The following is a 27,103-nucleotide window of genomic DNA, read 5'->3' on the forward strand; positions in this document are numbered from 1 at the left end:
TTTAACATGCATCTAGACAGATACATGAATGGGCAGGGAGCAGAGGGATACAGATCCTTAGAAAGTAGGTGTCAGGTTTAGATAGACGATCTGGATCGGTGCAGGCTTGGAGGGCAAAAGAGCCTGTTCCTGTGCTGTAATTGCCTTTGTTCTTTGTTCTTTGATCTTTGACCTTTGAACACATCACAGGATCAGAGAAGAATCTGGTCGTCCCCAATAAAGTCATCAAGAGGTGTTTGAAATGGTAAGATTATTTGTCACCAAGGAAGAGAAGGAATGTAGTGAGGGTGAGGGATGGAGGAGAATCTGTCAAAGTGAAGAACAAGGGAAACGCCTAAGGGCAGATTGAAGGATGTGGTAGCAAGAGACTTCAAGGCAACAGGATTGTGTGAGAAATGGGTTACTGACAGGTGGAGATGGTGAAGGGTGATCAATGCACATTGTGGTGACTACAAATAAGTAGGAGAAACACAAGGGAAAACAAACACCTCAATTAGATTATATGTGTATGTGTGTGTTTATATACATGTATATGTATGTGTGCATGTATATGTGCGTGTATATGTATGTGTGTGTATGTGAATGTATGTATGTTTGTGTGCATGTATGTGTGTGTATATGTATGTTTGTGTGCATGTATGTGAGTGTATGTGTGAGTGTATAACATGAGATTTGAACACACAGCCCAAAGATCTTGAAGCAGAGAGCTTTATTCCACAGGCCATTACAAACATAAAGGGAAATGAAAGTTAAACAAGGATGACAGAATATTTAGATGGAATTAAAGCCCGTGGCTTACATCTGGTTGGGGAAATAATTTGTGTATTCCCTCAACACTGCCACATGTTGCTGGAGACAGAGGGATAATAGCTCAAGCTGCCCAGCCCGTAGTCCTCTCTCACCAGCGCCACCTGCTGCTGGAGGTTCCGTCACAGGCACCTGAGTCAAATCTCCTACTGCCAGAGACACCGACTGCTGTGAATAATGGGATCTGACTACAGCCATGAATGTGACAAAATTCCTACCTTCACATGAAGCAAGACCCAGTAAACATATCAAACAGCTTTCAAATTCCTCCATGATTACTTAATTCAACGAGCCAAGGCGAGAAAACTTAACATTTCAACATTAAAGTCCAGGCAGTGCAGTTCATAGAACACATGCAAAGTAGGAGGGAAATATGTGGAAAGCTTTCAATTACCTGCAGTACGGGAGGTGGCTCCTGACATTTGAATATCTCCATCAGCTCGCAGACTTTAGAATGTAGGGTCTTGAGTTTCTCCCCTTTAGCTTTGAGGTCAGACTGCAAGTCAGTAACAAGATGAAAGCATCAGTGGATGAATGGTCAGATCAACTCAATGGAAAATTTAACGTAGTTTGAGCTGAAATGTTCTTTAAAGGACATTAACCAAAAAAGGAGAATGGAGTCGAAATAATGGACTTCAAAACAGCTGAGTTCACGGAGATGCAAACTCAACTCAAAGAGGCTCATTGAGACCCAGAAGGAAGGAAGCTATTCACATTTCAGTCTGAATTAATCCTGATAATTCACTAAGGGGGTGGTAGCCCTGATGTATTAGGGAGTTTAAATAGAGGCCTTACAGATCAGCAGAGGGTGGTTCCAATCCATCACCAAGTCGTACGGGACAAACTGTTGCATGTTGTTAGAGAGGTCATGACAAAACTTATGAGGAACAAGCAGGTGGCTGAGAACATGTTTCCTCTTGTCAAAAGCTAGCAGCAATCTACATAAAATAGTCATTAATAAATGCAAAGAAGATGATAGGAGACTCTACTGAGGGACAGCTGAGAATATGGAACTGGCTACCAGATGGAATAGAGTCGCAATGTGGATCAATGGTTAGCACTGTTGCCTCAGGATTTGATCCCACCCTCGGGCAACTGTCAGTGTGGAGTTTGCACAATCTTCTCATATCACAGTCCAAAGATGTGCAGGCTAGGTGGATTAGCCTGGGGAAATGCAGGCTCCCCCAGGGACAGAGTGGGTCTGGATGGGAAGCTCTATGGAGGGTTGGGGTGGACTTGATGGGCCGAATATCCTGCTTCCACACTCCGGGGATTCTATGAGTAGATGAAGTAAATGATGAAGAAAGCAAGAGCAGGGTATGCTGGATGGGATTTGACAAAGCAGGGTGTGAGGGATCTCATGTCAAACACAAAGACTTGTTGTTGGGCCAAATGACCTAGGTGTTGCCCTGCAAAACTCTGCGTCATTCCAAACCAGTTTCAGCATGGTGGACAGGGAAAGGGCTAACAGTCCTGCTGACTATAACATTTCCCATCAAAGTCCTAGAAGCAGTGAGGTTGGGTGTTGTAAAGTAGGTTGCTATGGCTACAGCGTGATATTCTGAGTGGAAAACAGGCTTGACTCAATAGTCTGCTTAAGGCATTTCAAGGGTTTTGACTTGAAGTGAAGATTAGGTCCTCACCCATCTCGAAATCAAACTTTGTCAAAGGGGCCCTTATGATGGGCATAGCACATCCCTGAATCGCCTGGGAGACTCCTTTAAACTGCCGCTTTACAGTCTTAGAGCATCATCATCATCATCAGCGGCCCCTCGTAGATGAGGATGACTCTCTTCCACTTTTAGGGTGAGTCCGTAGGTGGCTGTACAGACCAATCCGGCTATCGCAGCCTCTGTTACACTGGGGGCAGAAGGTGATCACAGGAAGGATTGGGTAGGGCACTGAAGTGGGGAGATAAGGAGCTCTTGCTGCAGCAACACACCCTTGCACCTGCATTTATCGGGAAGGAGGGCAGCATCCTGGGATGCCAACAGCCACGAGCGTTTTCTCAGAGCGGACATAGGAGCTCAATTGCCTTTTGGGTAGAGCATGCATACAGCACACAACAGCCATTGTTAACTGACAGGCGAAGCAAAGGAGAGTTAAGTACCAATCGTAGGGGCTGCCATTTTTGTTCTATGCACTAAAACATATTACATAGGACATTACAGCGCAGTACAGGTCCTCATTGTTGCGACATCCTGTGAAACCAATCTGAATCCCATCTAACTTACACCATTCCATTTTTATCCACATGTCTATCCAATGACCATTTAAATGCCTGTAAAGTTGGTGAGTCTACTACTGTTGCAGGCAGGGCATTCCACACCCCTACTACTCTCTGAGTAAAGAAACTACCTCTGACATCAGTCCTTTATCTATCACTCCTCAATTGGAAGCTATGCCGCCTCATGCTAGCCATCACCATCCGAGGGAAAAGGCTCTCACTTCCACCCGATCTAACCCTCTGATTATCTTATATATCACTAGCCACACAATGAAATCAGCTATTTGACAGACCAAATCCCGGTCATACTTTCCCCCCTTAGACACAGTCACCAGAGCCACCATTTTCACTTCTCAGTTTAAGGGGGTGTTTGATTTGGGGTCTTCATCGGTTTTGGCTCCTGTTCCCCTGGTCACTAACCTGGAACTCCAGCAGTCTCCCTTCCATTCTCTGGCTGTCATTCAAGTTGCCAATCATTTCATTGAGCTCAGAGACAGAACCTTTGGACCAGGCGTCAATCTCGTCGCTGGTGTTGAGCACATCCTCCCACAGAGCGAGACTCTTGCTCAGCCTCTCAATGTTGTCGTCCAGTCGCTCAGAAACCTATTGGTGGAGAATGTGCCCATAAAGCCATTAATAAAAATGGCCACTCCAAACACAGCAGAGTCTTTTTCTCGTACGCACAATCTCACCAGTCCAGAAACAGCTACGAGTTTCTCAGTATGGTGTTGACAATGTGCAGTTTTCCAGTAGCTCACAGAACTTCAGAACAGCATGAAAAGAACTTCACTGTGTGATTTTAGCACGATCTGTGCAACATTAACTTGAGGGATGATATGTGCCTTTAAGAGGGATTTGTTCTATCTGTTTTTCTTGAAGACAGAGTGCTGTAAAACTGACACCATGGAAAGCAGAGTTAATAGCTTTGTGGTTTTTAAGTTAAACAAGAGAGGCATGAGTAGGTGGAGTCAGGCTCACACAGCAAGGGTTTTAGTTTTGCTTTCAGTTGTTGAAGTTGGGGTATTGGAGTTGAAGCTGCTAGATACAGCTCTCTCTCTTTCTGCTGCTAGATTCATTCTGTTGGTGTTCCTTCTCCTAGACCGGGAGAAGGTAGCAAGTGAGGGAAATCCTTTTTTGCTGAATTTGCCTTTGCCAAGGGTGTGTTTATGGGATGCTGCTTTATTGGAACAGTTGTTGAGTAGTAGTTAAGTGATATATTATTTTGTTAAATATTTTTCATTTGTATTTTAACCATGCTGTCAGAATAAAGTATGTTTTCCTGAAAGCTGAGTAGTTTGACCAATCGAATAACAGCTGGAATGCCTCAACATAAGATAAGGGTTTGGGTCTAGGCTAATTCCTCGCTATGTTTTGAGGGGGTTTGGTCTGGTTCATAACACTGGCAGTTCATTAATACAAAGAGGTCTCGGGTTCAAGACATCCAATACCATCTGTATGCTTAAGTAGCCCTGTGTGATTGAGGGAACAATGAAAAAAAAATGGCCACAAAGGATTTATATTCTTTTCCAGTCAAAAGGAACACCGAAGGGCCTCAAAACAACATAATCATGGATTGTGCTTACATCCAGCCATTGGTCCATGACACTGTCCAGATCTTGTTTGAAAGGCACTGAGTCACAGCCGTGAATCTTCTTCAATTCACCCAACAGTTGCTTCGCTTTCGAGGTGAATCCATCCAGTTGTTCCTGAGTTCCATTTAATTCGGACTTCACCACTTCGTGCTGGACAACAGAAAGCAAGAGAGAGAATCAGAGAGAGAGAAGCATTTGATCCACACAGTTTCTCCATTGAAAGTTCGAAAGGATGTCCACAGCTACAGAACAAACATGGAGCAGGGCGAAGGGAATTGGCTTAGCTCAGTTGGCTGGATTGTCGGTTTACCGAGCAGTGTGGTGCTAACAGCGTGGGTTCAATTCCCCATCACTGGTTTGAGGTTAGCATGAAGGACTCTCCTTCTCAATCTCTTCCCCCACCTGAGGTGGCCCTCAGGTTAAATCACCACCAGCCACTTCTCTCTCTAATGAGCGAGCAGCCCCTATGGTCTGGTAAGACTATGGCAACACAACGGCATGGTGAAAGCTCAAGGTTCAAGGCCATGACCAATGACTGTAGGATTATCTCCAATAATATGGAGTTGAGCAGCTAGAACTTTGTTAGTCAGGTAAATGCATCAATAAATACTAAAAAAATGATTTATAAATGCGGAACTTTGTGAGCCCTTCAAGGTAGAAAAGTGTCATTTGCATTTGGGTTGCAACACGTTGAAGTATCCACATCATTATCCAATATGACAAGCCGAGTCAATGCTTCACTCATAGCTCATCTTAGTCATGTTCGGCCAATGCATTGTCTCCATGATGAGTCCATGGTATTTGCTGTAGTGGAGTTCCCCCAGGGGCCAGTACTGGGACACCTGCACTTCCTGAATAATGCAAACGATCTCGATCTGAGTGTGTAGGAGAATACTTTCAATGTTTGCAGATGACAGAAAACTTGAGAGATTGTAAACTGTGAGGTAGACAGTGTAGAATTTCAAAAGGATATTGACACCTTGGTGGGTAGGTGAGAGGTTGAGTTCAGCATGGACAAATGTGAGGTGATACACTGTGGAACAAAGAACTGAATAAAATAAGAAGTACTATTCTAAAAGGATAAACCTGTTGGACTATAACCTGGTGTTGTGTGATTTTTAACTTTGTACACCCCAGTCTAACACCGGCATCTCCAAATCATGTATTCTAAAAGGAGTACACGAGCAGGGTATACATGCACAGAAGTCATTAAAGGTGGCAGGTCAGCTGTTCTTAATGCATGTGGTATTCTAGGCATCAAAAACAGTGGCATCGAGTCCAACAGTAAGGAGAAAATGATAACCATATGCAACACACGGATTAGACCTCAGTTGGAGAACTGTGTATAACTTTAGGAATGAAGTGAATTCACTGGAGAGAGTGGAAAAGAGGTCTATGAGGATAACTCCAGCAACAAGATGCCTCAGTTGTGAGGATTGATTTGAGAAGTTGGGACAGTTCACCTTGGAGACGGAAAGGCTGAGGGGAAATTGCATTGGGTTTTTCAGAATCATGAGGGGACCGGATAGAGAGGATATAGGAAGGGACTGTTGCCACTCACATACAGATCAGGTACAATTTTGCAAAAGAATCAGATGTGAGGGGAAAAACATTTTCACACAGTGCATGGTTAGAGTGTGGAGTGCACTACCTGACGAAGTGTTTGAGAATGGAATGGAGTCATTGGACATTAAGCATGAGCTTTGGGGTGTGCGGCTGGCTGAATGTTGGTGGGATGGTGGTTTGAGCAAACCGGCAGGTCATGTGATGATGCCTCCCTGACTGCCTTCAGCACCTGTCTGAGGTCAGCTGACCTCTTGTGGCCCTGCTCCCTGGTCCTCGGGAGTCAGGCACAGATGATTGATCTCCCTGGCAACCTGTGGCCATTGGCTGGCACATTTTCACACAGTGTGTGGTTAGAGTGTGGAGTGCCCTACCTGGAAATGTTTAAAGGCAGGTCCAGTGGAGGCAGTCAAAAGGACATTGGATAACATTTTAAATAGAAAAAATAAACAGGCAAGCAGGGAAAAGACGAGATTGGCTCTGAATCAAAATGCTCAGAGAGCTAGTAGAGACACAAAGGACCGAATGGCCTCTTTGTCACATATCTGTGAAATCATCTCTTAACTGTGTTGACTGTAATCTGGTGGAACAGACTAGTCACACACCCCCAATGAAGGGTTTATGCCTGAAATGTCGATTCTCCTGCTCCTCGGATGCTGCCTGACCGGCTGTGCTTTTCCAGCACCACACTCTCGACTAGCCACCCCCCTCACCCATTACAGAATACAATAAAGTCAGGCCATGTAGTGAAGACCAAACTTTAACCATATCGCCTTCTAACTAATGAAGACACCTCAGAAAAATTAATAAAAGGACACATGATATCCAGTACTGACGGCTCCTGAAGGGTGGAGGATCGGGGTTTGGCAAAGGGGCAGTGAGCCAGAGGGATTTTAAGGAGAGGTTAATTGGAGGCTGAGGTGAAATGGAAACCATTTGCTTCTTGAGTAGGAATGTGAACTCTGACCTAACCCACATCAGTACCACTTGGGTGGCCAGCCGTTGCTACCTCATCACCATGACGACCGTAGAAAGGAACCGAGCATCGTCATGTGCTGACTGCATCGGGCAAGTGAAGACTGTCCAGCCTTCTGTTCTTAAAGACAGTCTGGCCATCTTAAAGGGAATCCACACTGAATAATATTGCTGCGATTCATAACCAAAGGAAGTAGAGACCAAAGAGGATGGCATGGTGGCTCAGTGGTTAGCACTGCTGCCTCACAGCACCAGGGACCTGAAGTCAATTCCAACCTCCACCTCTGTGTGGCGTTTGCACATTCTCCCCGTGTCTGTGTGGGTTTCCACCGGGTGCTCCAGTTTCCTCCCACAGTCCAAGGATGTGCACGTTAGGGTGGATTGGCCAGGCTAAATTGCCCCTTAGTGTTCAAGGATGTGTAGGTTAGGTGCATTAGTCAGGGGTAAATGTAGAGTAATAGCGTATGGGTGGGTTACTCTTCGGAGGGTCGGTGTGGACCTGTTGGGCCAAACGGCCTGTTTCCACACTGTAGGGATTGTATGAAAGAGAGGTGATGGTTTCAGTATTGGGGGGTGGTAGTGGTGGACCTGGGCAGGACAAGGCTTCCCAGGCTGCCAGCCAATGGCCTCAGGTTGCCAGGGAGATTAATCATCGGTGCCTGACTCCTGAGGACCAGGGAGCAGGGCCACAAGAGGTCAGCTGACCTCGGACGGGTGCTGAAGGCAGTCAGGGAGGCATCATCACATGACCTGCCGGTTTGCTCAATCCACCACCTCCAACATTCAGCCAGCCGTATACCCCAACGCTCATTTTTAATGTCTAATGACTCCACTCCATTCTTAAACACTGAGTCAGTGCTGGACATCTCGTGCAGCACTCACCACCATTCCAAATACCTTCAGTTATTCGACCAAGAGGAATTTCCCTCTGCAAGGTGAACAGCAAACTCAGCACGACACCGTCCTGCGAGCTTGCTGTGCCATTCAATATGACTGTGGCCACTCATCCCATTCAATATCCTGATCCTGCTCTTTCTTCTTTTTAGCCTTAAAGAGCTCTATTTATCTCCTTAGAGTCGCTGTCATAGAGACATACAGCACGGAAACAGACCATTCAGTCCAACCCATCCATGCCGACCAGATGTCTTATCCTAATCTAGTCCCATTTGCCAGCGCTTGGCCCATATCCCTCTAAACCCTTCCTATTCATATACCCATCCAGGTGCCTTTTAAATGTTGTCAGTGTACCAGGCCCACCACATCCCCTGACCACCCTCTGTGTGAAAAAGTTGCTCCTGAAGTCCCTTTTAATTTCTTCCCCTCTCACCCTAAACCTATGCCCTCTAGTTCTGGACTCACCCACTTCAGGGAAAAGACCTCATCTATTTACCCTATCCATGCCCCTCACGATTTTATAAAAGCACAATGTTTTGGCCTCAATTTCTTTGTGTGGAAGAGAATTCCACAGGCTTACCACTTTCTGGGTGAAGACATTTCTCCTCATCTCAGTCCTGAATGTCCTATCCCATATCCTTAGACTGTGACCCCCTGGTTCCTCAATCAAATCCTGGTGATGAATGATGTGTAAAGTGTGGGACAACTGAGGAAACCCATTCCTAATGATTGCACACAAGAGGTAGAAGGAAAGAGAGAGGGAGAGACACTCCTGAAGAGCACATCACAGTGTTACCCCAATCACACAGCATCTCGGAGATTGCCATGGTCTGGAATCGTCAGTTAATGGATGGGAAATGATGGATAGCGAAATATCCACAAACCATTCCTTGAATTTGTAACTGACTGATGATGTTAGGATTCTGTTAAAATTAGTTCCAATCCTGCAGGGCTCCGGCAGTCAGGCATTGATGGGCGTTGGCAGTACGTACCCTGGACAGTGTTCTCCTTAAGTCTTCTTGATCCAATAGACTCGATTTGATCACGGCCACAGCTTCAGAATTTTCAATCACTTTGAGGAGAGAGGCCTTGGAGCTCTGGTAGTCCCTCATGAGGCCAAGCAGGAAGGAGGCCTGATCTTGACTGTAATGGAGAAACAGTAAATCAGTGTGACCTGTAGCTGGAGGAGAAGGTGAACCTACAACATGCAGGCATTCCCCAAAATTCACTGACTAAACATTTTCAATTTACCTGGAGGTAGAATTCTCATGTGCTCTACTGCAGTAACATTAGTCAAAACCATGGAAACCAAACAATCAGTTTGTCAAACTCTCTCAGTGGAAGGAGGGGGGTTTAATCCCTTTAGAAAATTTCATTCCACAGTTTAGGACATGGTCTTGCAACCTGTAAACATTATTACCATTACTGTGAACGTTTCCAAGGGGAAGGCAGGGGTGTCATGATAATGTCACTGGGCTAAAATCAGTGGCCCAGGGTAATGTGGGAATATTGGGTTCAAATCTCACCATGGCAGCTGGTGGAATTTAAAACCTGTTAGAAGTTTCAGTAACGACATCATGAAGCTGACATCTGGGGTGGCATGGTGGCTCAGTGATTAGCGCTGCTGCCTCACAGTTGTCAAGGACCTGGATTCAATTCCAGCATCAGGAAACTGTGTTTGTACATTCTGCGCGGGTATCCTGCGGGTGCTCTGGTTTCTTCTCACAGTCCAAAGATATGCAGGTTGGGTGGATTGACCATGCTGTAGTGTCCAGGGATGTGCAAGCAAGGTAGACTGGCTATGGGAAATGCAGAGTTACAGGGACAAAGTTGGCAGGAGTGTCTGGATGGGATGCTTTTCAACGGGTTAGTATGGACTCAATGGGCTGAAAGGCCTGTTTCCCTACTGCAGGGATTCTATGATTCCCATTCAATTTTGCTATGTCAACTGTCACAAATGGACTTGCAGACTGTTGTCACTAGATGGGCACACTGGGAGCAGCTACCAAAGTCTTCCAATTCTTGTCACCGTCTTGTTCACTTAAAACAAAAACTACATTCACCAAACGATCCTGGGCAATGGTACAATGTTGGTTCCCTTGCTGGATCAGTGATCCATAACAACCAGAGATCTACGCTGGTCTGAGAATCTGAATTGGGATAATAAAAACTTGTCAATAAACCTATATCTAGCAAATGAAAAAGAAAACATAAATCTGTGTCATATGCAAAAGAAATATAAATAACAAAGGCATAGATGACATTAAGCCCATATGCAACTGATTTGGTTATGCTGTATCTAATTCAACTTGAAATGAAATTTAAATAATTGCAATTTTGTACATCTTGATTCATTCAGTGAATTGAGTTATAGTAACTCAAATTAGTTGTGACTCAACAAAATATGCAGCCTCTTTTCCGTTTCAGTTGACTGTACTCACATGTCATTGATGAGCTTTTTGGTGTCATTCCAAGTCACTTCCAGCAGGTTAATTTCTTTCTCAGCTTCCGCGGCTGAAGTCTTATCCTTCTGAGTCAGCTGTTTTGCTTTGTCCATCAGCCACTGCAGCTCATGCTGTTGGGCATTGAGGTCTTCCTCAAGTTGACTGAACAATCTCAATCTACAGAAGGGAAAGAAAGGAAAAGGATGAGGCTTCAGCCTGTCAGTCAGGTTCAACTCCTCTTTGCATTTGACGTCGAGATCCAGTCATCAAGATCTCACGATCCGCTTGGGTATTTGAAGACATCAAGATATCAATTCCAGTCCGCCACCTCTCCTTCATACATCTTGATTCTCCTTATCCCGCAAAAATCTATCAATGAAATAAAAGGCAAAAAATGCAGGTTTCTGAAATAAAAACCAAAAGTGATGGAGAAACTCCAGCGGAACCTGTGGACAGAGAAACAGAGTTAACGTTTTAAGTCCAATTTGATTCTTCCTTGGAACTATTCTGCCTTGGCACTGCACAGGTGTGTCAGTCCAGATCTCGTGTCTCGAATGGGGTTCAAACCCTCAAACGCACACGTTTCGAAGCACTTTGTCATGTCCTAAGGTTTATAAGGTTCCTATAAAAACTGCCTCCTCTCATGTTAAGGGAATTAGGCACAAATAGTACTTGTGTCAGCACTTTAAGGATGAAACCCAGTTAATCTGTGTTATGTATCGGTTGTGGGTAAGAGCTGTCCAGTGTTCTAGGAGTTCAAGCTTGCTCTGAAATCATTCCTTCTAGGAAGCTAGAGTGAGCTGTTTCCTTCAATGACTCAATACAGATTTATTTTTAAAACCAGGTTTCCAGCTTTTTGAATGGAATTGAATTGCTCGTGTCGGGAAGATTACTCCAGTGACATTGAATACCTGAATCACTTTGTTACTTTACTTCAGACACAGTCAAAAAGCTCATTGTTTGAATCAAATGATGTCATTGGGCTACAATACCCTCTTTTGAGTTGGCACAGACTGGTGAATGAAACTCTGCAATTCATACGACTTTGGGAACAGCATGTAAAAAGTGGGTGAGGCACAATGAGTGCAACGCAGATTGAAGATAATACCAACTTTAAACAGTTTCCTCTCCAATTTTGATGGGGTTTAAGATCCTGCAGTCTGCATACAAACTAGGAGCAAGAGTAGGCCATTCGAGCCTCCTTCACCCTTCAACAAGGTCATGTCTGATCCGACTGTAACCTCAACTCCACACTGCCCCCACCAAGATAACCTTTCACCTTATTGCTCACTGAGCAATGGGTCCCTTCACCCAAGTCATTAATCTAAATTGTAAAACATAGGGACACCAGTACTGAACCCTATGATATACCACTTACACATCTTGCCAACTGAAACTGGTCATTGTGCTTAACTGTACCTTTCGAGTAATCTTCTATCGATACCAAGATGTTACCCCAATACCATGACTTTTGATATTCTGCAATAACCTTTGATCTTATCAAACGTTTTCTAAAAATGTAAATACAATGTTTCCACTGGTTCCCCTTTATCACAACACGTTACTGGCGCAATCTTTCTAATAAGTTGATGAAACATGATCTCCCTTTCACAAAACCATGTGGACTCTGCCTGAATGCCAAGAATGTTTCTAAACATTCTCTTGTAACATCTACAACTATCACCCCTAACATCTACCTGGTTATAAAAACTTATGAGGCAAGGCTGAGAGACTTGAACCTGTTCTCATTGGAGAGAAGAAGCCTAAGAGGGGATTTGATAGACACATACAAGATGATCAGAGGACTACATAGGGTATACAGTCAAAGTCTTTTTGCTAGGATGGTGACATCAGCATGTACGAGTGGGCATAACTACAAATTGAGGGGTCAGAGGCAGGTTCTTTACGCAGTGAGTGGTAAGGGTGTGGAATGCCCTACCTGCTAATGTAGCCAACTCAGTCACATTAGGGAGATTTAAACAATCCTTAGATTGGGATAGTGTAAGGGGACGAGCTGAGATTAGTTCACAGGTTGGCGCAACATCGAGGGTTGAAGGGCCTGTTCTGCGCTGTATTGTTCTATATTCTATGTTCTAAGCTGACTGGCTTGTGTTTTTCTGTTTTCTATCTCTTCTCTTCTTTGAATAAAGGAGTATTATACATGATTTTCCATTCTAACAGAAACTTCCCTGAATTTACGGAGTTTTGGAAAACTGAAACCAAAACGTCAACTGACTCACTAGCGAACAGAAACAGAAATTGGTGGAGAAACTCAGGAGGTCTGGCAGCATCTGTGGAGAGAAATCAGGGTTACTGCTTCAAGTCCGGTCATCCTTCGTTAGAACTGACAACAGCTCGGAAAAGGTGGTATTCATTTTTCTCTCCACAGACCTGCTGAGTTGCGCCAGCAATTTCTGTTCTGGTTTGTTTCCGATGTGCACTTCTTTATTTTACTTCAGTCGCCAATTCTTCGGTGACCCAGATATGAAGTCAGTCAAAACCCAGGGACTTATCAGCCCACAGCTCCCATTAATGTGGCCAGTCCCACCATCCTGTGATTCCTCTTGTTTCGATCCACTGAAAACTGGGCAGGTCTATATTTTATTACTTTGTTCTAACCTTTGTGTCCAATACTGTGCCCCAGCACAAACGCCTTCAGTACATATTCACCTGAGTTGTAAAGCTGGCAGAGTAGGCTCTTTCAGACCCTCACTGTCTGCCTTCTCCTCAATGTCTTCAATGGCCTTCAGCAGCTGTTCCTTGCGCTCTTTGAATGATTTCCACAGCGAGTTCAGTGCTTCAGCTTCGCTTTGTTTGGTGCCCAAGAGTTTCTGGACAGACTCCAGTTCTGCCTCTAATCCTTCAGCCAAGTCTCGACAGGATGTCCTCGAGTTGGAGCCCACTTGTTTCATATGGTACTGAGCTTGACTGATGAGTGCATCAAGGGCTGTGGCTTGGGACTCCAGTTGCTTAATGTCGGGCGTCACATCCCCCAGCTCCTTGTCCAGCAATTCCGTCTTTACCTTGTCCCAGTTGGTCGCAGTCTCGACCGTCTTCCTAATCCTGTGAAGCACGTTTCCGGCCGCCCTGTGGGTTTCCAGGAAGGAGGCCAGCTGTCCGAGAACCTCCTTCCTTCGCTCAACAACCTGATTGGCTTCCTGGAAAAGCTGGTAGCACTCCGCCATCCTGCTGTGGAGGAGCTGGTCCTGCAGCTCACACATAGAGCACAGTTGTTCCACTTGGTCATTGAGGCTCTGCTGTTCAGCTCGCTGTTGTTCCACAGCACCCGCCTGGTCCTGCACATTGAGACAATGGACAAGAATTACAAAGGGTTTGACCCAATACCAGAGAAGTGGCTAAAGATTACCTGCTCTTCGTCACCTGGCTGTCACTGTGTGTCAGTCCAACTAGTCTATGCCGACCAGATGTCCTAAACTAATCTAGTCCCACCTGCAAGTACCCAGCCCATATCCCTCTAAACCCTTCCTATTCAAATATCTATCCAGAAGTCCTTTAAATGCTGCAATTGTACCAGCCTCCACCACTTCCTCTGGCAGCTCATTCCATACACACACCACCCTCTGTGTGAAAACATTGCCCTTAGGTCTCTTTTATACCTTTCCCCTCTCACCCTAAACCTATGCCCTCTAGCTCTGGACTCCCCCACCCCAGGTAAAAGACTTTAGCTATTTACCCTATCCATGTCCCTCATGATTTTATAAACTTCTATAAGGTCACCCTTCAGCCTCCAACACTCCAGGGAAAACAGCCCCAGCCTATTCACCCTTCTCCCTATATCTCAAATGCTCCAACCCTGGCAATATCCTTGTAAATCTTTTCTGAACCCTTCCAAGTTTCACAACATCCTTCCTATAGGAGGGAGACTAGAATCGCACACAATATTCCAAAAGTGGCCTAACCAATGTCCTGTACAGCTGCAACAGAAACTGCACAGTTACTGCCTTTGCTGTTTTTGAATTCATGTATCGCTGGACATCAGAGTGCATCTGGGAAAATTAACAAACAGTGAATTTCACAACTAATCTTGGAGGAACCGGTTTGGGCGAAGTTCACAGCACAGAATCAGATAAGTTAATTGTTGTTTTAAGTCTGTCCAAGAGAAAGGCTGCAGTAATGAGTACAGTGGGTTCTTTCTTGATTATGTGTTTTTGGAGATAAGTCTCTTGATTAAACTTAAAAAATAAGCCATAGCTATTAATTTAACCTGGGGCAGTGTTTGTAGAGGAATAAGACGGTGTTATTTTCTGGGTCTGTAGATTGTGAAGGAGCAAAAATGACATAGAGTGATATGTACTTCTTGTCTGATGTGGGAGTTTAAAGAGAGTTTAAGGGTTACTGCGGATTATATCTGCCATAAATGCTGTTGGATGCGAATCTTATCAGATTGAGTGGATCGGTTGGAGAGACAGACAGAAGCGATGAGGAATTTGCAACAGCAACAGAATGTGATAGATGGCAGTTATAGGAAGGGGGGAAAGTCTCAGACACAGTCACATAGATGGGTTAACTCCAGGAAGGGTAAGAGAGGTAGGCAGCTAGAGCAGGAGTCTTTTGTGGATATACCCATTTCAAACAGGTATGCTGTTTTGGAAAATGTAGGGGGTGATGGATTCTCAGGGGAACGTAGCATGAACAGTTAATTTTCTGGTATTGAGACTGACTCTAATGCAACAAGGGGTACGTCGGCTTCCAAGAGATCAATTGTGTTAGGGGATTCTGAAGTCAGAGGTGCAGACAGACGTTTCTGTGGCCAGCAGAGAAAAAGCAGAATGGTGTGTTGTTTCCCTAGTGCCAGGATCAAGGATGTCTCAGAGAGAGTGCAGAATGTTCTCACGGGGGACACGGGCCAGCAAGAGGTCATTGTCCACATTGGAACCAATAATATTGGAAGGGAAAAGGTTGAGATTCTGAAGGGAGATTAGAGAGAGTTAGGCAGAAATTTAAAAAGGAGGTCCTCAAGGGTAGTAATATCTGGATTACTCCCAGTGCTACGAGCTAGTGAGGGCAGGAATAGGAGGATAGAGCAGATGAATGCATGGCTGAGGAGCTGGTGTATGGGAGAAGGATTCACATTTTTGGATAATTGGAATCTCTTTTGGGGTAGAAGTGACCTGTACAAGGAGGACGGATTGCACCTAAATTGGAAGGGGACTAATATACTGGCAGGGAAATTTGCTAGAACTGCTTGGGAGGATTTAAACTAGTAAGGTGGGGGGACGGGGGGGTTTGGGATCCAGGGAGATAGTGAGGAAAGAGATCAATCTGAGACTGGTACAGTTGAGAACAGAAGTGAGTCAAACAGTCAGGGCAGGTAGGGACAAGGTAGGACTAAAAAATTAAACTGCATTTATTTCAATGCAAGGGGCCTAACAGGGAAGGCAGATTCCGAACAGTCAGGGCATGGTTAGGAACATGGGACTGGGATATCATAGCAATTACAGAGACATGGCTCAGGGATGGGCAGGACTGGCAGCTTAATGTTCCAGGATACAAATGCTACAGGAAGGATAGAAAGGGAGGCAAGAGAGGAGAGGGAGTGGCATTTTTGATAAGGGATAGCATTACAGCTGTGCTGAGGGAGGATATTCTCGGAAATACATCCAGGGAAGTTATTTGGGAGGAACTGAGAAATAAGAAAGGGATGATCACCTCATTGGGATTGTATTATAGACCCCCTAATAGTCAGAGGGAAATTGAGAAACAAACTTGTAAGGAGATCTCAGCTATCTGTAAGAATAATAGGGTAGTTATGGTAGGGGATTTTAACTTTCCAAACATAGACTGGGACTGCCATAGTGTTAAAGGTTTAGATGGAGAGGAATTTCTTAAGTGCAAACAAGAAAATTTTCTGATTCAGTATGTGGATGTACCGACTAGAGAAGGTGCAAAACTTGACCTGCTCTTGGGAAATAAGGCAGGGCAGGTGACTGAGGTGTCAGTGGGGGAGCACTTTGGGGCCAGCGACCATAATTCTATTCGTTTTAAAATAGAGATGGAAAAGGATAGACCAGATCTAAAAGTTGAAGTTCTAAATTGGAGAAAGGCCAATTTTGACGGTATTAGGCAAGAAACTTTCAAAAGCTGATTGGAGGCAGATGTTCGCAGGTAAAGGGACGGCCGGAAAATGGGAAGCCTTCAGAAATGAGATAACGAGAATCCAGAGAAAGTATATTCCTATCAAGGTGAAAGGGAAGGCTGGTAGGTATAGGAAATGCTGGATGACTAAAGAAATTGAGGGTTTGGTTAAGAAAAAGAAGGATGCATATGTCAGGTATAAACAGGATAGATCAAGTGAATCCTGAGAAGAGTACAAAAGAAGTAGGAGTATACTTAAGAGGGAAATCAGGAGGGCAAAAAGGGGACATGAGGTAGCTTTGGAAAATAGAATTAAGGAGAATCCACAGGGTTTTTACAAATATATTAAGGACAAAAGGGTAACTAGGGAGAAAATAGGGCCCCTCAAAGATCAGCAAGGCGACCTTTGTGTGGAGCCACATAAAATGGGGGCGATACGAAATGAATATTTTGCATCAGTATTTACTGTGGAAAAGGATATGGAAGATATAGATTGTAGGGAAATAGATGGTGACATCTTGCAAAATGTCCAGATTACAGAGGAGGAAGTGGTGGATGTCTTGAAACGGTTAAAGGTGGATAAATCCCCAGGACCTGATCAGGTGTACCCGAGAACTCTGTGGGAAGCTAGAGAAGTGATTGCTGGGCCTCTTGCTGAGATATTTGTATCATCGATAGTCACAGGTGAGCTGCCGGAGAACTGGAGGTTGGCAAACGTGGTGCCACTGTTTAAGAAGGGCGGTAATGACAAGCCAGGGAACTATAGACCGGTGAGCCTGACCTCGGCGGTAGGCAGGTTGTTGGAGGGAATCCTGAGGGACAGGATGTACATGCATTTGGAAAGGCAAGGACTGATTCGGGATAGTCAACATGGCTTTGTGCGTGGGAAATCATGTCTCACAAACTTGATTGAGTTTTTTGAAGAAGTAACAAAGAAGATTGATGAGGGTAGAGCAGTGGTTGTGATCTATATGGACTTCAGTAAGGCATTCGACAAGGTTCCCCATGGGAGACTGGTTAGCAAGGTTAGATCTCATGGAATACAGGGAGAACTAGCCATTTGGATACAGAACTGGCTCAAAGGTAGAAGACAGAGGGTGGTGGTGGAGGGTTGTTTTTCAGACTGGAGGCCTGCGACCAGTGGAGTGCCACAAGGATCGGTGCTGGGTCCTCCTCTTTTTGTCATTTACATAAATGATTTGGATTCAAGCATAAGAGGTACAGTTAGTAAGTTTGCAGATGACACCAAAATTGGAGGTGTGGTAGACAGCAAAGAAGATTACCTCAGGATACAACAGGATCTGGACCAGATGGGCCAATGGGCTAAGAGGTGGCAGATGGAGTTTAATTCAGATAAATGCCAGGTGCTGCATTTTGGGAAAGCAAATCTGGCCGGACTTATACACTTAATGGTAAGGTCAGAGGGAGTGTCGCTGAACAAAGAGACCTTGGAGTGCAGGTTCATAGCTCCTTAAAAGTGGAGTTGCAGGTAGATAGGATAGTGAAGAAGGCGTTTGGTATGCTTTCCTTTATTGGTCAGAGTATTGAGTACAGGAGTTGGGAGGTCATGTTGCGGCTGTACAGGACATTGGTTAGGCCACTGTTGGAATACTGTGTGCAATTCTGGTCTCCTTCCTATCAGAAAGATGTTGTGAAACTTGAAAGGGTTCAGAAATGATTTACAAGGATGTTGCCAGAGTTGGAGGATTTGAGCTACAGGGAGAGGCTGAACAGGCTGGGGCTGTTTTTCCTGGAACATCGGAGGCTGAGGGGTGACCTTATAGAGGTTTACAAAATTATGAGGGGCATGGATAGGATAAACAGGCAAGGTCTTTTCCCTGGGGTGGGTGAGTCCAGAACTAGAGGGCATAGGTTTAGGGTGAGAGGGGAAAGATATAAAAGAGACCTAAGGGGCAACTTTTTCACTCAGAGGGGGGGTACGTATATGGAATGAGCTGCCAGAGGATGTGGTGGAGGCTGGTACAATTGCAACATTTAAGAGGCATTTGGATGGGTATATGAATAGGAAGGGTTTGGAGGGATATGGGCTGGGTGCTGGCAGATTGGACTAGATTGGATTGGGATATCTGGTCGGCATGGACAGGTTGGACCGAAGGGTCTGTTTCCATGCTGTACATCTCTATGAATCTATGAAACATGACCTCCCAACTCCTAAATGCACTGACCAATAAAGGAAAGCATACCACACGCCTTATTCACTATCCTATCTGCCTGCGACTCCACTTTCAAGGAGCTATAAACTGGCACACCAAGGTCTCTTTGTTCAGCAACACACCCTAGGACCTTACCATTAAGTGTATAAGTCCTGCTCTGATTTGCCTTTCCAAAATGTAGCACCGCGCATTTATCTAAATTAAATTCCATCTGCCACTCCTCAGCCCATTGACCCATCTGATCATGATCCCGTTGTAATTTGAGGTAACCTTCTTCACTGTCCACTACACCTCCAATTTTGGTGTCATCTGCAAACTTACTAACCATACCTCCTATATTCACATCCAAATTATTTATAGAAATTATGCAAAGTAGTGGATCCAGCCCCGATCCTTGTGGCACTCCACTGGTCACAGGCCTCCAGTCTGAAAAGCAACCCTCCACCAGCACCCTCTGACTTCTACCTTCGAGCCAGTTCTGTATCCAAATGGCTAGTTCTCCCTGTATTCCATGAGATCTAACCTTGTTAATCAATCTAACAACTTTCTGTGCTACATGTCTCTATGACTCTATTTCTCTACCTGTTGCATGTGGGAAATAAACTAATGAGACTCAAACAAATGTGTTCAAAGATGCCCAGACTTCACTTTAGACCAATGGGTGCATTTCATCCCCATGACACTAATCAGCTGGCTGAACATGAACAATAAATACAGGAGTAAGAATGGACCATTCAGGTCCTCAAACTATTCACTATTCAATCAGAATATGGCTGATCCATCTGTGGCCTTAACCCCACTCACCTGCCTACACTCAGTAACCCTCAACTCCCCTGCTAATCACAAATCTAACCCAGCCTTGAATATACTCAGTAACCCAGCCTCCACTGCTCACTGGGGAAGAGAATTCTGAATACTAATGACCCTCTGGGAGAGGAAATTCTCCCTCATTTCCATCTTAAATGGGAGACCACTCTATGAAAGGAAACATCCTCTCAGTATTGAGCTTCTCAGGATGGTATAGGTTAGAATAAGACCACCTGCCATTCTCTGAAACTCCAGTGAGTACAGTTCCAACCTCACACAGTCACAGAGATGTACAGCATGGAAAAAGACCCTTCCATCCAACCTGTCCATGATGACCAGATATCCTAAATTAAACTCGTCCCATTTGCCTCTAAACCCTTCCTATTCATAGACCCATTCAGATGCCTTTTAAATGCTGTAATTGTACCAGCCTCCACCACTTCCTCTGGTAGCTCACTCCATACACGCACCACCCTCTGCGTGAAAAAGTTGCCCCTTAGGTCTCTTTTATATCTTTCCCATCTCACCTTTACAGTAAACACTCAGCTGGCCTGATGAATGACCTGAAATATTAATTCTGTTTCTCACACTGTCATTACCACCTGCCTGAGTCTTTCTTGAAGTTTCTCTTTTAATTCCACATTTCCAGCTCCTGCATTGTTTTATGTAACCAATTACTACAGGCATTCGAAGTTATGGAATTAAGGAATATTTACAGAAGGCCATTCAGAACATTGTGTCAGTTCCTGCAACTTGGCTTCACTAGCGCCCCCTATTGTTTCCCTGTGTCCCTGAAAATGTTTTTTAATAATTCTCCAATCCCCTTTCCAATGCCTCAACTGAATCTGTCATCATCTCACTCTGAGATCTTCAAGATCCAAACTGATTGTTGCATTTAAAAGGGTTACTTTACCCCTCATGGTGCCTTTGATTCCTTTGCCATTTTCCTTCGATTATTGATCTCTGTTTCTCAATCATTCTGTCAATGAAAATGGTTACTCGCTATTTGTTCTGTCTGGGCCTCTCATGATTTGTGAATCCGCTTTCAAATCTCCTCTCAACCTTTCTCATTGCTAAGGGGAAAAAGCCCCAGCTCCTGTGTGGGCAGTACGGTGGCTCAGTAGTAGTTAGCTCCACAGCCTCACCGTGCCAGGGACCCTGGTTCGATCCCTCCTTGGGTGACCATTTATGTGGAGTTTGCACGTTCCAACCATGTCTGCATGGGTTTCCTCTGGGTGCTCCGCTTTCCTCCCACAGCCCAAAGACTAGGTGGATTAGCCATGGGATATGCAGGGTTGCAGGGACGGGGTGGATCTGGGTGGGGAGCTCCTTGGACGGTCAGTGTGGACCTGATGGGTTGAATGGCCTGTTTTCACACTGTAGGGATTCTATGGTTCCTCCAGTCTCTTCCCCCCACTCTGAAGGACATCATTCCGGGATGGGAAAATTGCTCTTTCCGTTGTGGGCCAAGTGAGCGGGGTTGGTATAGACTGCATGACCAGGTCAGCATTCACTTGTTGCTCAGAGCCAATTCACTGAGTGGCACGGCATTCCTTTAAGAAGGATGCAGGGCGTCTTTACCTTTATGTGATTCAGTGCAGGCTGCAGATCTGTGGAAATGATTTCTGAGGTTGACTGCAGGCCACTGAGAAAGCGTTCAACCCAATAGGAAAATCTCAGCAAACGTTCATCAAACTGCTGGTGCTTCTCAACTGCCTCCTCGAACAGACGGATTCTGTGGAACAAAAGCAGTTTGTAACAAAATTAGTCCTTGGAACTGGAATGGTCCTACTCTTCGGTTCACTCAGTCACTCACAATGGCTAAGGAAGGACTGCAAATTTCCTTTGTTAAAGGAATCGGTTGGGTTTGGCCAATTGTACCAATGCTCAGATTATTTTCCCTCAAACTGCCATGGAGAGATTTGAATTCTCCCTCTCTGAACAATGGTTTGGATGTGAACATGGGAGGTATAGTTAGTAAGTTTGCAGATGACACTAAAACTGGAGGTGCAGTGGGCAGTGAAGGTTATCTCAGATTACAACAGGATCTTGGCCACATGGGCAAATGGGCCGAGAAGCGGCAGATGGAGTTTAATTTTGATAAGTGTGAGGTACTGCGTTTTGGTAAGGCAAAACAGGGCAGGACTCATACACTTTATGGAAGGGCACTAGGGAGGGTAGTCGAACACAGACCCAGGGGTGCAGGTTCATAGTTCCTTAAAGGAGGGATTGCAGGTAGACAGGGTGGTGGAAAAGGCATTTGGCACCCTTGGCTTTATTTCTCAGAGCATTGAGTATAGGAGTTGGGATGTCATCGTAAGGCTGTACAGGATATGGGTGAGGCCACTTTTAGAATACTGTGTACAATTCTGATCACCCTTCTACAGAAAGATTTTGTAAAACTTGAAAGGGTTCAGAAAAGATTTACAAGGATGTTGCCAGGGTTGGAGGATTTGAGCTATAGGGAGAGGCTGAACAGGCTGGGGCTGTTTTCCCTGGAGTGTCAGAGGATGAGGGGTGACCTGATAGAGGTTTATAAAATCGTGAGGGGAATGGACGGGGTGAATGGTTAAGGTCTTATTCCTTGGGGTGGGGGTGTCTAAAACTCGAGGGCATAGGTTTAGGGTGACAGGGGAAAGATATTAAAGGGACCTAAGGGGCAACTTTTTATGCAGAAAGTGGTGCATGTATGGAACGAGCTGGTGGAGGCTGGTACAACATTACAACATTAAAAATGCATCTGGTTGGGTAGATGAATAGGAAGGTTTAGAGGGATGTGGGCCAAGATTAAGTCAGGATACTGGTCAGTATGGACAAGTTGGTCCAAAGGGTCTTTTTCTTTATTGTATGATTCTATGACATGCCCTGGAATCTAGGTTAATCTATTACCACAGCCACTATCCCATCATACCCTCGGTATTATGAGGGTGAGTTGGTATCAGCTTTAGAATGGTTATACTGTGGAATGAGGCTTTTCAATCCATTATGTTGGTTCTGGTTTTCTATAAGAGCAGCTTAGCTGATCCCACTAACCCATCATTCCATTAGCCCCATGGTCCCACCATTCCCATGGTCCCAAAATCCCCAAGGTCCCAATGCCTCCATTGTCCCACAAAATCCATGGTCCCACTACCCCTATGGTCCCAGTGCCCCCATGACCCCATTACACTCATGGTCCCACCACCCCATGGTCCCACTACCCTCATGGTCCCAGTGCCCCCGTGGTCCCATTACCCTCATGGTCCCATTACCCTCATGGTCCCACCACCCCCATGGTTCCAGTGCCCCCATGGTCCCATTACCCTCATGGTCCCACCACCCCCATGGTCCCACTACCCCCATGGTCCCACTACCCCCATGGTCCCATTAGCCTCATGGTCCCACAACCCCCATGGTCCCAGTGCCCCATGGTCCCAGTGCCCCCATGGTCCCATTACCCTCATGGTCCCACCACCGCCATGGTCCCACTATCCCCACAGTCCCACCACCCCATGGTCCCACTACCCCATGGTCCCACAACCCCATGGTCTCACTACCCCATGGTCCCACTACCCCCATGGTCCCACCACCCCCATGGTCCCATTACCCTCATGGTCCCACCACCGCCATGGTCCCACTATCCCCACAGTCCCACCACCCCATGGTCCCACTACCCCATGGTCCCACAACCCCATGGTCTCACTACCCCATGGTCCCACTACCCCCATGGTCCCACTACCCTCATGGTCCCACTACCCCCATGGTCCCATTACACCCATTGTCCCACTACCTCCATGGTCCCACTAACCCCATTGTCCCACTACCCCCATGGTCCCACCACCCGCATGGTCCCACTACCCCATGGTCCAACAACCCTCATGGTCCCAGCATCCCCATGGTCTCACTACCCCCATGGTCCCACCATCCCCATGGTCCCACTACCCCCATGGTACCACTACCCCCATGATCACATTACCACCATTGTCCCACTACCCCCATGGTCCCCTACTACCCTCATGGTCCCACAATCTCCATGGTGTCACTACCCCCATGCTCCCACCACCCCCATGGTTCCACTACCCCCATAGTCCCACTACCCCCATGGTCCCAACACCCGCATGGTCCCAACACCCGCATGGCCCAACAACCCTCATGGTCCCATCATCCCCATGGTCTCACTACCCCCATGGTCCCACCATCTCCATGGTCCCACTACAATCATAGTCCCACCATCCCCATGGTCTCACAACCCCCATGGTCCCACTACCCTCATTGTCCCACTACCCCATGGTCTCACTACCCCCATGGTCCCAGTACCTCCATGGTCCCACTAACCCCATGGTCCCACTACCCTCATTGTCCCACTACCCCATGGCCTCACTACCCCCATTGTCCCACTTCCACCATGGTCCCAATATCCTCATGGTCCAACTACCCCCATGGTCCCATTACCCCCATTGTCCCACTATCCCTATGGTCCCACTACACACATGGTCTCACTACCCCCATGGTCCCACCACCCCCATGGTCCCACTACCCTCATGGTCCCACCATCCCAATGGTCTCACTACCCCCATGGTCCCACCACACCCATGGTCCCACCAACCCCATTGTCCCACCACCTCCATTGTCCCACTACCCCCACTGTCCCACTACCCTAATGGTCCCACTATCGCCATGGTCCCACTATCCTCATGATCTCACTACCCCCATGGTCCAAACACCCCCATGGTCCCACCACCCCCATTGTCCCACTACCCCCATGGTCCCACTACCTCCATGGTCCCACCACCCCCATGGTCCCGCCACCCTCATTGTCCCCTACCCCCATGGTCCCACTACCCCAATGGTCCCACTATCCCAAGGTCCCACTAGCCTCATGGTCTCAGTACCCCCATGGTCCCACCAACCCCATGGTCCCACTACCCCCATGGTACTACTATCCCCATGATCCCATTACCAACATTGTCCCACCACCCCCCAAGGTCCCACTACCCTCATGGTCCCATCACCCCCATGGTCCCACTACCCCCAGGCTCCCACCACCCCCATGGTCCCATTACCCCCATAGTCCCACTAACCCCATTGTCCCACTACCCCCATGGTCCCACCACCCGCATGGTCCCACTACCCCATGGTCCAACAACCCTCATGGTCCTAGCACCCATGGTCTCACTACCCCCATGGTCCCACCATCCCCATGGTCCCACTACCCCCATGGTACCACTACCCCCATAATCACATTACCACTATTGTCCCACTACCCCCATGGTCCCACTACCCTCATGGTCCCACTACCCCCATTGCCCCACTACCCCCATTGTCCCATTACCCTCATGGTCCCCACTACCCCCATGGTCCCACTACCCCTATTGTCCCACCAACCCCATGGTCCCACTACCCTCATGGTCCCACTACCGCCATTGTCCCTCTAACCCCATTGCCCCACTACCCCCATGGTCCCACTACCCCCATTGCCCCACTACCCCCATTGTCCCATTACCCTCATGGTCCCCACTACCCCCATGGTCCCACTACCCCTATTGTCCCACCAACCCCATGGTCCCACTACCCTCATGGTCCCACTACCCCCATTGTCCCTCTAACCCCATGGTCCCACTATCTCATAGTCCCACCACCCTCATTGTCCCACCATCCCCATGGTCCCACTACCCCCCATTGTCACACTACCCTCATGGTTCCACTACCCAATGGTCCCACTATCCCCATGGTCCCACTACCCCCATGGTCCCAACACCCCCATTGTCCCACTATCCCCATTGTCCCACAACCCTCATGGTCCCACTACCCCCATGGTCCCACCACCCCCATGGTCCCACTACCACCATGGTCCCACTGCCGCCGTGGTCCCACTGCCGCCATGGTCCCACTACCCTCATGGTCTCACTACCCCCATTGTCCCATTACCCTCATGGTCCCACAACCCCCATGGTCCCACTACCCCTATTGTCCCACTACCTCCATTGTCCCATTACCCTCATTGTCCCACTACCCCCATTGTACCACTACCCCCATTGTTCCACTATCCCCATGGTCCCACTATCCCCATGGTCCCATTAACCTCATGGTCCCACTACCCCATGGTACCACTACCCCCATGATCACATTACCACCATTGTTCCACTACCCCCATGGTCCCCACTACCCCTATGGTCCCACTACCCCTATGGTCCCACTACCCCAAGGTCCCACTACCCTCATGGTCCCACTACCCCCATGGTCCTACCATCCCCATTGTCCCACTACCCTCATGGTCCCACCACACCCATTGTCCCACTACCCCCATTGTCCCATTACCCTCATGGTCCCACTACCCCATTATCCCACTACCCCTATTGTCCCACTACCCCCATTGTCCCATTACTCTCATGGTCCCACTACCCCCAAGGTCCCACCATCCCCATAGTCCCACCACCCCCATGGTCCCACTAACCCCATGATCACATTACCACCATTGTCCCACTACCCCCATGGTCCCACTATCCCTATAGTCCCACTACCCCTATGGTCCCACTACCCCAAGGTCCCACTACCCTCATGGTCCCACTACCCCCATGGTCCTACCATCCCCATTGTCCCACTACCCTCATGGTCCCACCACACCCATTGTCCCATTACCCTCATGGTCCCACTACCCCTATGGTCCCACTACCCCTATGGTCCCACTACCCCAAGGTCCCACTACCCTCATGGTCCCACTACCCCCATTGTCCCATTACCCTCATGGTCCCACCACACCCATTGTCCCACTACCCCCATTGTCCCATTACCCTCATGGTCCCACCACACCCATTGTCCCACTACCACCATTTTCCCATTACCCTCATGGTCCCACTACCCCCACGGTCCCACTACCCCTATTGTCCCACCAACCCCATGGTCCCACTACCCTCATGGTCCCACTACCCCCATTGTCCCTCTAACCCCATGGTCCCACTATCTCATAGTCCCAACACCCTCATTGTCCCACCATCCCATGGTCTCACTACCCCCATTGTCCCATTACCCTCATGGTTCCACTACCCAATGGTCCCACTATCCCCATGGTCCCACTACCCCCATGTTCCCAACACCCCCATTGTCCCACTACCCCCATTGTCCCACAACCCTCATGGTCCCACTACCCCCATGGTCCCACCATCCCCATGGTCCCACTACCGCCATGGTCCCACTACCGCCATGGTCCCACTACCCTCATGGTTTCACTACCCCCATTGTCCCATTACCCTCATGGTCCCACAACCCCCATGGTCCCACTACCCCTATTGTCCCACTACCTCCATTGTCCCATTACCCTCATGGTCCCACTACCCCCATTGTACCACTACCCCCATTGTTCCACTATCCCCATGGTCCCACTATACCCATGGTCCCATTAACCCCATGGTACCACTACCCCCATGATCACATTACCACCATTGTCCCACTACCCCTATGGTCCCACTACCCCTATGGTCCCACTACCCCAAGGTCCCACTACCCCTATGGTCCCACTACCCCAAGGTCCCACTACCCTCATGGTCC

The 27,103-nt window shown here is 47.2% G+C and overlaps 1 protein-coding gene across 15 annotated transcripts in view; it reads right to left on the minus strand.

Moving 5' to 3' along the window:
• Nucleotides 1–27,103, minus strand: part of syne1b (spectrin repeat containing, nuclear envelope 1b) — a 629,476-nt gene that overhangs the window by 396,005 nt on the left and 206,368 nt on the right. For all 15 annotated transcript variants that reach the window (XM_087991586.1, XM_087991587.1, XM_087991592.1 and 12 more), the window contains 7 exons: nt 21,161–21,314; nt 13,173–13,798; nt 10,500–10,679; nt 9,051–9,201; nt 4,618–4,776; nt 3,455–3,637; nt 1,202–1,303 (listed from right to left, as the gene is read on the minus strand). In XM_087991586.1, the coding sequence (XP_087847712.1) occupies nt 1,202–1,303; nt 3,455–3,637; nt 4,618–4,776; nt 9,051–9,201; nt 10,500–10,679; nt 13,173–13,798; nt 21,161–21,314 (1,555 nt within the window). The remainder of the gene's footprint in view (nt 1–1,201; nt 1,304–3,454; nt 3,638–4,617; nt 4,777–9,050; nt 9,202–10,499; nt 10,680–13,172; nt 13,799–21,160; nt 21,315–27,103) is intronic.

This window comes from Chiloscyllium plagiosum, unplaced genomic scaffold, assembly GCF_037043375.1.
Source record: "Chiloscyllium plagiosum isolate Xiang-an unplaced genomic scaffold, Cpla_swu_hap1 HiC_scaffold_10, whole genome shotgun sequence".
In the NCBI taxonomy this organism is placed as follows: Eukaryota; Metazoa; Chordata; class Chondrichthyes; order Orectolobiformes; family Hemiscylliidae; genus Chiloscyllium; species Chiloscyllium plagiosum.